General features: G+C 33.6%; 1 protein-coding gene across 2 annotated transcripts; it reads left to right on the top strand.

The window, feature by feature from the left end:
- The first annotated feature begins 4,437 nt into the window (after window positions 1-4,437).
- Window positions 4,438-14,693, top strand: LOC112520266. Of its 2 annotated transcripts, none has more exons than XM_025128566.1 (7): window positions 4,438-4,605; window positions 11,810-11,919; window positions 12,003-12,152; window positions 12,255-12,484; window positions 13,271-13,381; window positions 13,730-13,765; window positions 14,297-14,693. In XM_025128566.1, the coding sequence occupies exons 1-7, from the start codon at window positions 4,503-4,505 to the stop codon at window positions 14,454-14,456; spliced, it is 900 nt and encodes a 299-aa protein (XP_024984334.1). In that variant the 5' UTR covers window positions 4,438-4,502; the 3' UTR covers window positions 14,457-14,693. The 2 variants fall into 2 exon arrangements, with proteins under 2 accessions (XP_024984334.1, XP_024984333.1); XM_025128565.1 differs by having other exon boundaries at window positions 13,724-13,765.
- The last annotated feature ends 2,774 nt before the right edge of the window (window positions 14,694-17,467 follow it).

Below are 17,467 nucleotides of genomic sequence, written 5' to 3'. Positions count from 1 at the left end.
ATAATTTTAATAGTTGAAGGACTAAAATGTATTTATATGAATAATACGAGGGCCAAATAATAAACTTTTTCTACTATAAAATAATAGAATGTAACCGAGACTAAAGTTTGTGTATGGCAAGCATTAATATTTGCAGATTCAGATGATGGATATTATTATAGCATCCTTTAAGTATCTTAAAATAAAAGTATATTATATTTAAAAAAAATTATGGTTGTACGGTTCTTGACAACCTATTTTGTCTCAGTAGAGTCTTTCAGTAGCATGTTTCTGTCATCTTCTCCATTACTTGGAAAAAGTGAGGCACGAGTTCAGGATATTATGGTTGTATGGATATTTACTGGAACCCTCCCCCTCTCCCTCTCCCTCTCCTAAATGAGCCTCTGATTCTAATGTGTTTGTTTGTGTAAACTGGTGTATGAAAATGACCATAAAAATTATTAATTTGTAATAAGTTGATGTATATATATATATACACACACACGTATTTTTGTAAGATGAAATATTTGTTTATACTTTTAAGATTTAATACTAATAATATATAACTTTTAAAGAAGTTATATTTCGCCCTTGATAAACAACCAGGGACGGACCCAGAATTTTTTCTCAAACGGTGGCACCATATAATTAATATAGTATAATATATATCTAAAAATAATTACAAAAAATATGGTTTTTATAGTACGGATAGGGCTGTAAATGAACCAAACGTTCAGCGAATCGTTAGGCTGGAAGTTCGTTTATTTAATAAATGAACGAAATGAACTATTTTCTTTTGTTCGTTTAGTTAAACAAACGAACATGAACAAGAGTCTCGTTCGTTCATTTATGTTCGTGAACGTTCATTCATTTACCGTTCATTTATATTTGTTTGTTTATGTTCGTTTATATATTAAGTTTAATATATTATATTTTATTTATTTACTTTGAATTCAAATAATATTTATTTATGTTCGTTTATGTTCGTTTGTTTACGTTCGTTTAGCATGTTTACGAACGAACATAAACGAACACGAACACACCTTATTTCTAAATGAACGAACACGAACACAAAGATTTTTGTTCGTTTACCGTTCGTGTTCGTTCGTTTGTTCAGTTAAGTTAAACGAACGAACATGAACAAGCCTTCGTTCGTGTTCGTTCGGTTCGTTTACAGCCCTAAGTACCGATAAACAACTCCTAAACTTGTACCCGATGCGTCTTCATCTTTTGAAAACGGTCAATATATACCCAAAAATAATTACAAAAAGTATGGTTTTGGTTATTTGGGTTTTGTTTTGTTTTGTTTGGGTTTTAGTTGCACCATTTGGATTTCAGGGAAATACGGTAGCACCTTCTAAAACGATACGGTAGCACCGTTAACAAACCTAAATTTTTTTACCCTTCCGCCGCGAAATAATACGGTGGCACGTGCCACCCATGCCACCACATTAGGTCCGTCCATGTAAACAACGCCTATGAATACTACACAACTCTCGCTTGTATATTCTTGAGCCGTAAATACTAGCATGCTCACAATTCAACAAATAAAACATAGCTTGCAATGCCTCGCAAAATTGAAAAAGGTGAGATGTAAATATTTGAAGCGTCTCAGGAAAAGGTACATGAAACTTACCTTAAATAGTGAATTTCTTAATCCTCACTTGCTTACAACCTACACGATACCGTTCTCACACATCTTGTATCAATCATAAAGTACAAGTGCTAGATTAAACTCATCTCAACATTTTGTTCCACCCCGACTACATCAAACCTCGGTCATTGTGACGTGGACGGGCGTCAAGACGATCTGGCATGCAAGCTTATACTCAGAGCATAGTGAAGCACCACACAACCTTGTGTTGCACCTTTAGGTCATGACGAGCTTGACCTGCAACTTGTGGCTAGCTGACGGCTATGTCCCTCTCTATCTGGACCAAGCGACCTCGTCGTCGTTGTAGATCATGTATGCTCTTCAACCACTACTCTCCGAAATTTATTGAACCAAAATTCAACTCTAACTCAAGTTTACCAATTCTTCTTTGCTTTGGTTCATTAAATACATACCTAGTAACTTCTTTGTAACATACAAAACAATAATTTTAAACAATGACTTCATACACAAATTTTTTGCTAGACAATGAATTAAGAACTCGAATTTGGGTGTTAAATTCCTAAATGACAGTTTTCATTCCATCCAAAAATATTTTATGAACCAAACACCACCTTAATTCCTACATTTTATTTATGATCAGATGGTTTGGGTGTTGCAACATACAAACTCAACAACACCACATGGATGATTTTCGAAATTTACTGTAGATATACACTTAATATTCGTAAATTTTATCAACAAGATTTTTGTAATAATAGGCTTTGTCTCCAGTAATTTCTAGTTTGATTTGAAATACGTAACAAATTATGTAAATAGATACAAATATAAAAATAGGGTCGGGTTCATGTGAAAATAAAAGTTATAGTGAGAAGGATAAGAATAGATCTTCACCCTTGAATCAATCTTAATTGAAGATCAACAATAATGAAATGCGATCAAAAGGTATATGGCCTAGCGGTATCATAGTCTCCTAGGAAGTCAGAGGTTCAAACCTCACCAAAGTTGTGAAGGATGTGTGACTTCATTTGTTGTACGTATATAAATATTATATACTTTAAAAAAAAAATAATGAGATACACCAAATCAATTCTCGTGAAAAGTGCAATTGATAGGGTGAGGTAAGATTAAAAATGATCAAGGATTCGGATTTTATCTTACTTTCTATTCTTACACAATCATTTGGTCTATAAAAATAATAAATAAAAAAATAAATAAAATCAGCATGTCATTTTCTAAACTTAACAATTATCCACCAAATTTGATCTGATATTAGGTAATATTTTTGGCCATCAAAATGAATTTGTTGGTAAAGTGGCTATTAACTGATAAATATTGACTGGGTAAGAGTCTTCTCGCTTATCTGGTAAAACTCTCGGACCTTAATATGTCTTTTACCGAATAAGGTTTATGTGTTTTCGTACTCAATCGATAAGAAAAAACGATACGTGATATTCGCTTACTCGATAAACCGCTCTTTAGTGATAAATAGCAAATTAAAAAAAATGCAAAAAAAACCTAAACATCTTTTTATTCAATTTATATTTTTGTAAATCATATATTTAATAGTTTATTAGAAAAGTACTCGCGCAATGCAGCAAGACACATCTCGATTTTAATGATATATTTTATTCTATATCTGGTGATGTTATAATACAATTTTATGTGTGTTTAAGAAAGTAATAATGATTTTATTTTTTAATAAAATATAAATTTAAAGATATCATAAAAATTTGAAAAACTATATCAATATTGATATCCAATCAACTATTTAGAAGTTCTTATTTTTTAAGTAATTTCTTTAATTTAAATTTTTATTATAATTTAATTTAAGTTTAGTAAGAAATTAATAAATTTTTGGTTTGATAATATAACATTTTATAAATATAATAATTAAGTATTCTGTTACAACTCAATGATTATTCTAATTATATTTTAGATTTTTTATATTTAAAATAAGATGTTAATCCTATTTTATATTATATTTATCTGCAATTAATTACACGAATTTAGATATGGAGCTTTGATAAGTTGTATTTACATACAATCTACTTGTAATCGTGAGTTTTAAGTAACATGTATTAATAAACAATACTTTATGTATAAAAAAAATGGTTTTTAGGAGTTTTTGTTAAATGATTTATATATACTATACTATAAAGCATTTGTCAAAAACTCTTAAAACCGTTTTTTATGCGTAAAGTACTGTTTATTAATACATATTACTTAAAACTCAAGATTATAAGTAGATTGTATGTAAGTACAACTTATTAAAGTTATATATATGAATTCGTGTAACTAACCGTAGATAAACATAATCAAATACATGATAAACATCTCATTTTAAATATAAAAAATCTAAAATATAATTAAAATAATTATTGAGTTCTAACAGAATACTTAATTATTATTTTTATAAAATGTTATATTATTAAACTAAAAATAAATTATTTCATTATTAAACTTAAATTAAATTATAATAAAAAAATAAATTAAACAAATTACATAAAAAATGACAACTTTTAAATAGTTGATTTGATATTAATATATTCTTTTTCAAAATTGTATAATATATTTAAATTTATATTTTATTTAAAAATAAGATTATTATTGCTTTAAACACATAAAATCGTATTATAACATTGACAGAGACAAAAAAATAAAATAGAACATTAAAATCGAGATGGGTCTCGCTGTATTGTACGAATACTCTTATAGTAATATAGTATAGATATAGATACTTTCAAAAGGGAGATTTTTAAGTATATAATTTTAAACGAGATTTTAATTGAATTTATGATTTTTTTTATCAGTATAAATTCATAAAAACTGATTTAATTCCATTTACACGACGACTCTTTAAAAAGCTTTACAAAATCAGAATCAATTGAGGGGAGGTGATAGACACTCTATGGAGGCTGTGGACATGTTAGAGGCCATGAGGGTCCTCGATTCTTCACTTTCTCGAATCAACTGGCGTCTCAGAGCTTCGTCAAGGCGTCGTCTTGAGACAGGTCCTTCATGCTTCCTTTTGAAATTCAATTTACTCTTATTGTTGTCGGCTTCGGTTGTAGGAACCCTAATTAGCAAACTATCTCTCACCCTATTCATCTTACTACTTCTAACACTTTGAATTATGATAAGAGTTAGTTTAATGTATCACTACCTCGAGAATTCTGTATCTGTGTCAAATGTATCACCAACGAATTAGTTTGATCAATGTGGTTCGATAATACTCAAATATCTAAACTACCCAAATAATAGTAGAAAATAGGAATAGTATTTGGATCAAAATCGATGCCACCAACTTCATTCTAATGCTGGCTTGAAATTTGGCCAGGGAATGTTGGTGATTTTAGTGTCACCGGTTTCATTTGGTGTAATGAGTAAATATACGAGAGCTAAAGGGGGTCTTTACTTAGTTTTTTATGCAAGTTAGGAGGTGCGGAGCGCACACTTGTACAAGACTAGATTGATCCTGGTACGACCAAAAGGTGGGGGGTCAAGGGGACTGAACCCCCTTCAGCGGGCGGGGTCGAGGGGGGCCTCAGTAGGCAGCTTTAAATAAGTTCGTTCCAGGATGTATGCTCCTGAACTGACTTGATGATCTCTAGAACGAACTTTTTCGAACTGACTCGTTTGGTTTCATAACGGAGGTTTTGGATTTGTAACTGCTGTTAACTTCTCATAACCTTCGATAACTGTCTTTGGCCTTATCCTTATCCATTTATGGATGACTCTGAGTATAAATGCTCATTAAAATTTGTTTTTTGGCTCAAATCTAAGAATTCGAATATTCAAAACCTACAGTAACGTGATCTCTTTTCTGTGCCTAAGATATTAGATTGTTCCTTCTTGGATTATCCCATATTCAGAATTTCGTGCAACCCAAGGCTATAGGGTCGAAATATCTGATTAGGAAAGTGATATACACAATCCAAGCAACGATCCAAGCAATTGTGATTTCAGAAAACCACCCTATTGTACATCTACCCCAACAATCGAATTAGATATTTTCCTGTTTTCTACAATCATGAGCGAGTCTGTGAAGGATATGATGAGCAAGTTCAGTAAGTTGGAGAAATTTCAAGGAAACAATTTCAGAAGATGACAGAAGAAGATGCATTTTCTGCTTACGACTCTGAAAGTCGTTTATGTGCTAATTACCCCAATGCCCGAAGTGATGGAGGACGAGACATTGGATCATACAAGGAGGAGAAGCAACTAAGCAAGTGGGAGAACGATGATTACATCTGCAGGGGTCATATTTTGAACGGTATGTCAGATGCTTTATTTGATATCTACCAGAATGTTGAAAGCTCTAGGGAGTTTGTGGAATTCACTTGAGTCGAAGTATATCACTGAAGATGCTTCGAGTAAGAAGTTCTTGGTAAGCGATTTCAATAACTACAAGATGGTGGATTCGAGGCCTGTTATGGAGCAATATAATGAACTATTACGTATTCTTGGTCAATTTACACTTCACAAGATGAATATGGACGAATCCATTGCGGTGTCGAGTGTAATTGACAAACTTCCCCCTTCGTGGAAGGACTTTAAGCATACGTTAAAACATCAAAAGGGGGAGATGACCCTGGTTCAGTTGGGAAGTCATTTGCCCATAGAAGAACCCCTTCGTGTGCAGCAAAGTGACAAGAACAAGGGAAAATCTGAAGTGGACAGCCCGCTGTCCATGTTGTGGAAGAGAAGAAATCTGGACAAAACAACAATGGAAAAGGAAAAAAACGCAAACATGATGGCCATGACAAAGCCAACAAGAAACCGAAAGAGTTGGTGTGTTTGAGATGTCAAAAAAGTGGCCATATGAAGCGTGATTGTCGTGTGAAGCTCAACAAAAACGGTGCAGGAACTAGTGGTAGCGGTCATGGTGGGTCTAAGGACCAAGGACCACCCAAAGGTTAGTTTGTAATTGATCTTGATAATTCTATCCAGAATAATGTTTCACTAATTCCGGAAATTTGTAATGCACAGGAGGATGAAAACTCTTGGTAGATTGATTCGGCTACGACTACCCATGTTAGCAAGGACAAATCTTGGTTCGAGAAGCTTGAACTGGTTGATGACGGGTCCTATTTGCGTATGGGAGATGAGTCGGTGAAGCCGGTTGTTGGGCGTGGTGTTGTTAATTTAGAATTTACTTTCCGAAAAACAATTTCATTATTTGATGTTTTGTATGTCCTGAAGGTTCGGAAGAACCTTGTTTTGGGTAGTATGTTGAACTCTCTAGGCTATAAACAAGTTATCAAATCGGATAGGTATAAGAATGGTAGTTTTTCGGATTTGGTTATTTATGTGACCGTTTATTTCGTTTAAATGTTGTATATAAAATAACATCTTGTGATAATTCCGTTTTTATGACCTCTACTTGCAAATTAGATGATTCTATGCTTTGGCATGCTAGATTAGGTCACGTGAACTTTAGGAAAATGCATGAAATGGCTAAAATGGATTAATTCCAGCTTTTAACATTAGTGCTGAGAAATGTAAGACTTGTATACTTACGAAAATTACAAAACAACCTTTTCCGAATGTGTATAGAAATTCGGGTGGTTCGGAGTTGATTCATAGTGACCTATGCGATTTCCACTCTACTCCTTCATTAGGAAATAAAAAGTATGTTGTTACTTTTATTGATGATTCAAGTTGGTTTTGCTATGTGTATTTATTGCATTCCAAAGACGAAGTTTTGGAAAAGTTTAAAATATACAAAACCGAAGTGGAATTGCAATTAAGCAATTCAATTAAATGTCTTAGAACGGATCAAGGAGATCCCCAATACTTTCAATCCGTTAGAATTATCCATGAGACGACGGCTCCTTACACACCACAACAAAATGGTGTAGTTGAATGGAAAAATCGAGTTTTCAAGGAAATGGTTAACTCGATGCTTTCTTACTCAGGTTTAAGTGAGGGATTTTGGGGAGAAGCCATGTTAACGGCTTGTTATGTATTAAATAGAGTTCCAAATAAAAGGAACAAAACAGCCCCGTATGATCTTTGGTTCAAAAAAGCTATGAATTTGAGTTATTTTTTGGTTTGGGGCTGTCGGGCTGTTGTAAAACTACCCGAATCCAAGAGGAAAGCTTTGGGGGAAAGAGGAATAGATTGCATATTTATTGGTTATGCAGAAAATTCCAAGGCCTACAGGTTTTATGTAATAGGACCTAACAATTCCTGTCGATAAACACCGTAATCGAGTCGCGCGATGCTATTTTCGATGAGCTGCATTTTTCTTCGATTCAAAGGCCTAAAGACCTACATCCTAGAGCAGTGAGGTGGAAAATCCAGAAGCTTTGGATGGTGTTTTAGCCCCAGAAACACAGCAGCCTCGAAAAAGCAAAAAAGGCCCAATTGCGGAAAATTTTGGTCCCGACTTTCAATTGTATTTGGTTGAGGGTTCGAGGGACGAAGTAGGGCTGCAATTTTTATTGTTATCATGTTGAGGATGATCCTAAGTCCTTCAAAGAGGCCATGGAGTCCCGGGATGTTGCCTTTTGGAAAGTGGCCATTGATGACAAAATGTCGTTGATTTTAGAGAAAAATACTTGGGTATTGTCAGATTTGCCACTGGGTTCAAAACCTTTACGTTGCAAATGGATATTTAAGAAGAAGATGAAAGTAGATGGGACTATTGACAAGTTCAAAGCCCTGTTGGTCATACAAGAGTTTAGGCAAATGCACTGGTAACTCGTATATCTACCATTAGGTTGTTGATTGCCTTGGCGGCTATCCACAATCTGATCCATCAAATGGATGTCAAAATAGCCTTCTTAATGGTGATCTTGACGAGGAAGTTTACATGAAACAACCGGAAGGTTTTATCATGCCCGGTAATAAGCATAAAGTATGTAAACTTGTGAAATCGTTGTACGGGATGAATCAAGCCCCTAAACAATGGCATCAAAAGTTTGATGAGGTAATTTTGTCAAGTGGTTTTACTCTAAACTAATCCGACAAATGTGTATATAGCTGGTTTAACTCTTCCGGTGCCGGTGTGATCATTTGTCTCAATGTAGACGACATGTTGATTTTTGTACGGATCAACATCAAGTTGATGAGACCAAAAGTTTGTTGTCATCAAGGTTTTCTATGAAGGACATGGGGGAGGCTGATGTGATCCTTGGTATAAGGATTAAGCGGGTGAATAAAGGGATTGCGATGACACAATCACATTATATTGAGAAGATTCTCAAAAAGTTCAATTATAGTGATTGTTCACCCGTCTGCACTCCTATGGATCCAAGTGTGAAATTAATGTCTAATAAAGGCATGGCTATTTCACAATTAGAATACTCACAAGCTATAGGTTGCTTGATGTACGCCATGACAAGCACCCGACCTGATATTGCTTATGCCGTTTGAAGGTTAAGTCCGTATACTAGTAATCCTAGTGCTCAACATTGGCAAGCAATTCAACGAGTATTTAAGTATTTAAAGGGAACCATGGATTATGGTTTGTGTTATCTTGGATATCCTTCGGTGTTAGAAGGATATTCGGATGCAAGTTAGAATGTCCAATGTAGAGGATCATTCTTCTACAAGTGGTTGGGTATTTTTGCTCGGGGGAGGTGCCATTTCTTGGGCATCCAAGAAGCAAACTTGTATCACAAAATCAACGATGGAATCTGAGTTTGTTGCGTTTGCCATGGCCGGTAAGGAAGTCGGAATGGCTAAGAAACTTAGTTTATGAGATCCCATGGTGGTCAAAGCCGATTGCACCTATTTCTGTCCATTGTGATAGTGCGACCACTTTGGCTAAGGCTTATAACCAAGTTTATAATGGCAAGTCTAGACACTTAGGTGTTAGACATAGCATGATTAGAGAATTAATCATTATTGGTGTGATCTTGGTGGAGTTTGTAAGGTCGCAACATAATTTAGCGGACCATCTTACGAAGAGCTTGGTCAGGGACTTGGTGCACAAGTCGGTGATTGGGATGGGTTTAAAGTCTATTTAAATCCTTAATGGTGAGACAACCCAATTCCCCTCTAATATGACATTAGAGGCTGAATTCAATGTGGAAAGCTCACACTTTTGGATTTGGAAGACATGTTTAATATCATCCCAAGTTAGTGTGTTCGGACCTGTAGTTGAAAGGTTGAATTTATTCTTAATAATTCTTTTGATAAATTGTAAGCAGGTACATGAATAAAGGAATTACTTATATGATCGTAAAGTGTAGCCGCGCTTCAAAAAGCTTGGGACTTGGCTTTTCATACGATCAAGAACGGATTAGGACACCCGGCTTAAGAATAGTGTCATGTTTTAATTTTACTAGTTGGGTTTTTAAATTTGGGTGTATATTATCTTTTGGTATTCAAATGGGTTGATCCTTAGGACACCCTGATTCTCGAATATTTGAAATGTGTACTATACCAAGTGAAAATTCAATCGTATCGACATTTTCATTTATGCACAAATTTGGTTTATTCTATTCTGGTTTGTATATTTCCATGGTTACACTAAATGGGGGAGGATTGTTGGTGATTTTAGTGTCACCGGTTTCATTTGGTGTAACAGGTAAATATACGAGAGCTAAAGGGATCTTTACTTAGTTTTTTATGCAAGTTAGGAGGTGCAGAACGCACACTTGTATGAGACTAGATTGATCCTGGTACGACTAAAAGGCGGGGGTCAAGGGAGCCGCGCCCTTGGCGGGGGTCCAGGGAGCCGCGCCCTTGGCGGGGGTCCCATATCTCATACTCCTGTTATGGAAAAACATCTTTCTGATGTGTGTTCTCATTAACTGACTTGATGATCTCTAGAATTGACTTGTTCGAACTGACTCGTTTGGTTCTTGACTAACCAATAGTTAGTTCCTAACGGAGGTTTTGGATCTGTAACTGCTGTTAACTTCTCATAACCTTCGATAGCTCTCTTTGGTCTTATCCTTATCCATTTATGGATGACTCTGAGTATAAATACTCATTTAAATTTGTTTTTTTGGCTCGAATCTAAGAATTCGAATATTCAAAACCTAAAGTAACGTGATCTCTTTTCTGTGCCTAAGATATTAGATTGTTCCTTCTTGGATTGTCCCATATTCAGAATTTCGTGCAACCCAAGGCTATCGGGTCAAAATATCTGATTCGGAAAGTGATATACACGATCCAAGCAAGAATCCAAGCAATTGTGATTTCAGAAAACCACCCTATTGTTCATCTACCCAACAGGGAACACATTGCTATTAATTTGGGACATGGAAAAACATTTTTGCATTTTATTTGGGTTAGTGGCTGGTGAGTGTTCTTTTTATCTTCAAAATTGCAAAGAAACATTTCTCTGTCAAAGAACCAAAGAAACCAAACAGTAAAGACACCCCACTAGAAAGCAGTAAGATGTAGGTAGATCTTACCTTTATGTTAAAGAGTAGAGCAACTATTTCCATGAAGACCCCAGCTTGCGAAAAAAGTTTGCAAAAGGATCAAAAATGGACTTTTTTCTCAGACAGTATCATCTTTCTTCTGTTCCTGAACTGGAGAATTTGCACTGCTTGGGTAAGTTTTTTTTGAGTAACCGGGCCTGGTTATTAATCCCCCGGGCAACCATGAATGGCTTGGAATCATTGCAGGTGAACCTCCATGGCCACATGGGTTTTGTCATTGCCTGGATTCGATAAGTTTTTCGATTCTATGCTTTTAGTGATTCTAAAAGGTATATATGGACATTTCAGGTCAAAAAAAGTACATTGTAACTCGTGATACGGATAAATTTTTCTGATAGATGCTTAAGATAGAAAGGTGTTGCTGTTAAATTTAAATCAAAATGGCTATTCTAAAAATCAAAATTTTGTTGATTTCTAAGCATTTTGCAATTTTTATCCCCCCCATTAAACTCTATGATAAGTGCTTGAAAATAAAATGAAAATCTTGACAGATAAGAGAACACCAATATTAATTTTCATATTCAGAAGTAGGTTTGACCTAAGAAAGTTTAGATGTATTTCTCTTTCTTTGCACATGTGTGGAGTAAATTTTAATTGCTTATATACACAAAGTATTATGTATAAGTAATCCTTTTGACAGAAGGGGTGATATTTTGACATAATTTGGTCCATATCTCATACTCGTGTATCTTTTGGATTTTCGGCTTTTTCACTCCACTTGGTCTTTTTGCTTTTAGATTGCAAAGAAAAAGGTTCATTTAGCTCATTACAGGTGTAGTAACAATTTGATATTTAATGTATATTTTAGCAGATATTCTGGCATTATGCACGGGGATGAGACCAGTAATAATGATAGATTATGGTGGAAAGATGCCTGAACTAAGAGAACGACTATGTGCATTTCTCAAGCTTACACAAGAGGTATTATTACGACTTATGCGCAGCTAGAATTCTCCAGCTTGTTTTGTTCTCTTACATCTGTTTCTTGTGTTCTTGGCATTCAGGAATCTTCTATCTTTGAGAATTTACGGGTCATGGTTATTGAAGATATGATATATTTGATACATATTAGAGGGCTTGCAGATCTTATCAAGTTAACAATAAATAAAGAACAGGAAGTGCATTTTATTGACCTTGAACGAGATCCACCGAAGGTTAAAACTTAAAAATATCATCAAGATCTACTACATTTTTGAGGTTGTATTAGTTCCTAGGTCCATTTACTAATTCCCTTTTTTTAACATCAATTAATCCAGATTATAACAGAGATCGAAAGGTGTTCCATAGGAGCACAATTTGTATCGCTACAGAAGCTGTTTTCTTCAGTTTTTTGTGCCAATGATGATGTTTTGGGATGTGGGAGAGGCTCAACAAGTAATGCTGAATCCTCTGATTGTCAGCTTCCTGTTTCTCCTCAGCCTTCTGACTTCATCGACCTCAGTCATTTTATGCAAGACACACTTGTCACTGTACCAACTCTAAATGGGTAATTTTATGTTGATTTTATTTTTTAACATAATTTTCCAACAAATTAAAGATGGGACTATGTCTACATGTGTAATATATTTATATGTTATTTTATCATGCAAAATTATTAGTTCTCCCGAGAAAATCAAATGAGCAGGACCTGTGTGGTTTGATAAAACAGAACATGACTTCATGGCAAACTTCGTTCCTATGGGTTTACCAGTATTTGCTTCGACTTGAATCATGATATATCTCTCCATGTGTGTTGTATAATTATTTAGATTCATTAGAGTTCATAGCAAACTATAGGTGGAAATTGATCATTGCAACATAACCAATAACCAGCAAGAAATACTTGAAGTTTATTGACAATGTGTATGTAATTTACCTTTTTAATTCAAACCTGAGAGTTTATGCTAAAAATAGAAAGTAAATTAATCCAAATTGGCTGCTGGCTTAATCACTACCATTAAGCTCTAAACATACAACCCCTTAACCCTTAGGGTATACTATGATTATTTGTTCAGACTAACCCATCAGATGTACTAAATATTCGGGGTTCTTCACTTGTATCATTATGTCATTCTTTGAACCTAAACATCTGCATTCAGCAAAAATAGAAAAACAAAAAGGAGAGCAACAATACGTCTTAACAGTGTGGATATCATGGCTACTTGTTTCAAATTTGTTCACAAATTGCAGGCATACATACACACCCCGACACCCAGGCACTTAAATGTATATTTTTAATTTTGGAAGTTAAGTCTCATTAGTAGCAACTCAAAAGATGTCTACTTTGCTGCAGGTGGCTTCTTGGTTACCCGGTGGTGTACATTTTTGGCAAGGACCATATAGAAGATGCTGTATATAATCTCTCCACAAAGTCGCTACATCTTTTCAACATTTTTGTCTGCAGGTTTGTGGTTACTGGTCTTATTTTACCTCCTATTTTATACAGATAGCCATAGGTCCAGAACTCTAGAGATGAATCTTGCTGTCTTGCTAAACAAGAAACGTAGTTCGTGTTTATGTGTCAAACATATTGCTTCTTTAAAAATTGCAACTGAGATTTTGTAATGTTTGATAAAATATTATTAACTGCTTGAACATACGAAGGATGCCAAGAAACACTGAAAATGGTACAAAAAATATTGTTAACTGGTTGAACATATAAAAAAATGTCAAAACGTATTATTCTAATTCAAAAACAGGAACTGATTCCATGTTCGTTTCTAATTTGGTGTACATCAAACTGTAGGAACAGTAGCTCCGGTAAAAGACCACAAGAAGAATTAATGAGGTAAGACTCTTAAGTCCTTCGGTCTATATCTCAGTTAACTATTTTTATTATTTTCTTGGTTTAATGCCTTCTATCTAGCTTTCTAACATTCCTGAATTTGGTCATTTGATTATGTGAGTCAACTGTTTATTCATCTAACCCTTTGACTTCTTTGACATCCCGGTTTGGAAAATATTCATGTCTAGTAAAGTAGAGATCTTAGAAAAAAAATATCAATTAAATCTGCTCGTTTCTAAGGTCTACATGTTCCATAACTTGGGTTGGAGGCTAAATAGGGACAGAATAGTGGTGTTTGGATCCGTGTGATTAACAAAGCAAAGGGAAAGCCATATGAAACGTGTTTGACAAATACGCAGCCTCATAAAACCAAATGAAACGAATGCAGCCATCCATATCCTGCAACAAGGTGCAGGGTAGGCCGTAAGAATATATGCAGACCATGCAACTTCATATGAGTTATCGAGCGTATGTATGTTTTTCTTGTGGCTATTTGTAAAAATAACTTCCAGGTCATGATTCATGAAATGCCAGTTTCTCGGTACCTTATGATCTGAGCATAGACGGGGAGGACGAACCATGGGCCGAGGCATTTCTGGTTCGGGTGAAGGCCAAATGGGAAGGATGCAAGCATGTTTGGGGGTCCTTGAAGATGGAGGTTAGTTCTACTTATCCACAAGCAATTGCATTGTAACCATTGTTAAACTGTCTTTGTTATTTTCAAATTCAAAGCAACATTTCAGTTGCTGTGGTTTTATCCCTGTATGTATGGTTGTCTAAAGGGTAAAATAGTCATTTTCTATACCTGAAAATAATGGGAAAGATATGACTCACATATAGTAGGTGGAGTAAATGGTGGCTGAAGCTTTTAGGGACAACCACTGTTATCCTACATTTGTTTGCCTGCAGAGATTTTGTATATTTATGTGAAAACATAGAAAAGTAGTGTTATATTTTAGAGTAAACTACGTTTTTGGTCCCTGTGGTTTGTTAAAAATTACAACTTTCGTCCTTGTGTTTTCGAAATTACAGTTCCTGTTCCTGTCGTTCGTAATTTATTGTTGTTTTCATCCTTGAGGCTAATCTTGTCATTGTCTTACCCTCAAATACAAGGGACGAAAACGACAATGAATTGTAAACCATAGAGCAAAAAATGTAGTTTACTCTATATGTTGAAGAACCAATTGAAAATGCTCTGATACATTGAAGATTTTGAATTCCAATATGTTGAAAAATCAGATGAAGATGCTATGTATAGTTTATAGATTCTAAAATCATATATTTGCATCAAATAACATGACTTGAGCTTTTTTTTCTTTTTATTAACCTGGATATCCAACCCGCTATTCGAGCCGAACTAAACCCAAGGCGACCACTTGCTTTACGGATAAACTGGAGCCATAGAATTTAAACCTCCATGACTACAAGAGAATTTTTGTTGCTTTTTGGATTTTAACCCGGGAGATCTAATGTTTTTCTTGGTATAAAATGTTGGCTATTGAAATGCACGATCAGCAATGGCAACCTTGATTTTTGTGACCAAAGGGTCTTTGGCCTAGCGGTATTGTAGTCCTTGGCCTTCTAGGAGGTCAGGGGTTCAAACCTCACTATAGGTGAGGAGGGTGTGTGAGTTTATTTGTTGCATTTTGCCATATATAAATATTATATACTAAAAAAAAAAAAAAAACCTTGATTTTTGTGAAAGAAAACAAGGTTAGGTGAGATATGGAATTATGGGGGTAGGTTGAGTGGAAAACAAATAATTAAATTTATTTATTATTTATTAATTCCATATATAACTCTTAAAAAGTCAACATTTTTTTAATTTCATTATTTATCAATATATTTTATTCAAAGTGTGACTAGACATCTAAGTGGCAAGGTAATATTTAATTATATGCACAAATTTATTATATATATATATACCAAAAGAGTATTTGTGCAATGCAGCAAGATATATCTTGATTTTAATGTTTTATTTTATTAGTTGTTTCTGTCGATTTTATATTTTTAAAAAAACAATAATGATTTTGAATAAAATATAAATTTGAAGATTTCATAAAAATTTAAAAAAATATATAATGTTAATATCAAATCAACTATTTAAAACTTTTCATTTTTTATGTATTTTTTTTAATTTATTTTTTTAATTATAATTTAATTTAATTTTAATAACAAAATAATTTATTTTTGGTTTAATAAAATATATTTTATAAATATAATAATTAAGTATACTGTTAAAACTCAATGATTATTCTAATTGAAAAAGAGAGTTTGAAAAACGTAATAAGAGATCTCCAATCTTGGATGCACAGAGATGCACCAGATCAATCCACATATCAAGACGATTCATTATGATCAATGGTTCAGATTCATTTTTATGTTTCTCATTTTAACTATTATTCTCACACTAATCATTCGTATTTACATATATTCTCATATGTTTTAACTTAAAATTATAATAAAAAATAAAAATAAGAAGATTAATTATAGCCTTCAAAAAGTATATATATATATATATATATATATATATATATATATATATATAGGGTTGGGCTCATGTGAGACCAATCTGTTTTCGTGAGACCAATCTGTTTTCGTGAGACCTGTGAGACCACATTTTTACACTTGAAACTTCACAACAAAAACACTGTGAAGGTTTAAAAAAGTCGAACCTTCACAGCATTTTGCTGTGAAGTTTCAATTGTAAAAAGTTGGTCTCACGGGTCTCACGAAAACAGACTAGTCTCACGTGATCCCAAGTCTATATATATATATATATATATATATATATATATATAATATTAATTCGTACTTTTTTTTCCCATTGGTAGCAAATTAGGTATGAAATTGTGTTGGAAGAATAATGGCATAGAGGGTGGATTGACGCTAAATGTGGACCACACCCTCACCAAATTAAAAAAGCTTAAAGTAATTATTTAAGAAGTTATATGTAATTTAATTATCATCTTTCTTTTTAAAAAGAATTGCATCAAGACCCACGCCTATGTTGTAGCACTCGCATATGATTCATTCTCATCCAATAAATTACTCTTTCAAACAATATTTAACATATATATATATATATATATATATATATATATATATATATATCATTCTTGAATGCAGATTAAGATGAAATGTATCAAAAATCAATCACTGTATTAAGCATGGTTTAATATGGTGATCAAGAGTTTAGATCTCTTCTTATACTTCTTACCTTAACTCTCATTCTTGTACGATCATTCGTCTTTAATATATAGGTGAAGGATCGTGTGAGAAAAAGAATTAAGATGAGAAACGTAAGAAGAGATTTGAAACCTTGATCACTTTTAGGGTGTGTTTAATTTATTGGACATGATAGAATAGAACATGGATCTTTGTTCTATGTTTGACATGACTTTTATCACCTCTATCCCCATAGAACAGGGTCAAACAGACTTATATTTTACTAATTTAACCTTAAAATAAAACTTAGTTCTCTTCTAAAATATCAAATAGGCCTCATTTTTATATTTTATTCATTCTTTAAAATTTTATTTATTCTATTTTATGTTTTTTAAACTTTCATTTACTGTCCTCAAAATATTGTTTTTATACGGTTTTCTATATTAATATTAATTTATGTAATTTATTATATATTAGTAATAAAAAGAGAAATTAATTAAAATAGTCATTTTTACCGGTTGTTTTCACCTTTTAACC

This window comes from Cynara cardunculus (assembly GCF_001531365.2).
Source record: "Cynara cardunculus var. scolymus isolate 2C chromosome LG 10, CcrdV1, whole genome shotgun sequence".
Lineage (NCBI taxonomy): Eukaryota > Viridiplantae > Streptophyta > Magnoliopsida > Asterales > Asteraceae > Cynara > Cynara cardunculus.
Note: the sequence above shows the minus strand (reverse complement) of the source record. Positions and strands in the feature narration are given on the sequence as shown.

Bases quoted from the DNA above. Each gene is read 5' to 3' on its own strand.
- LOC112520266 (XM_025128565.1), top strand. From the start codon at position 4,503: ATGGAGGCTGTGGACATGTTAGAGGCCATGAGGGTCCTCGATTCTTCA. The intron at 11,920-12,002 runs GTATTATTACGA...CTTGGCATTCAG, and splicing joins TTCTCAAGCTTACACAAGAG to GAATCTTCTATCTTTGAGAA. The intron at 12,485-13,270 runs GTAATTTTATGT...ACTTTGCTGCAG, and splicing joins ACTGTACCAACTCTAAATGG to GTGGCTTCTTGGTTACCCGG.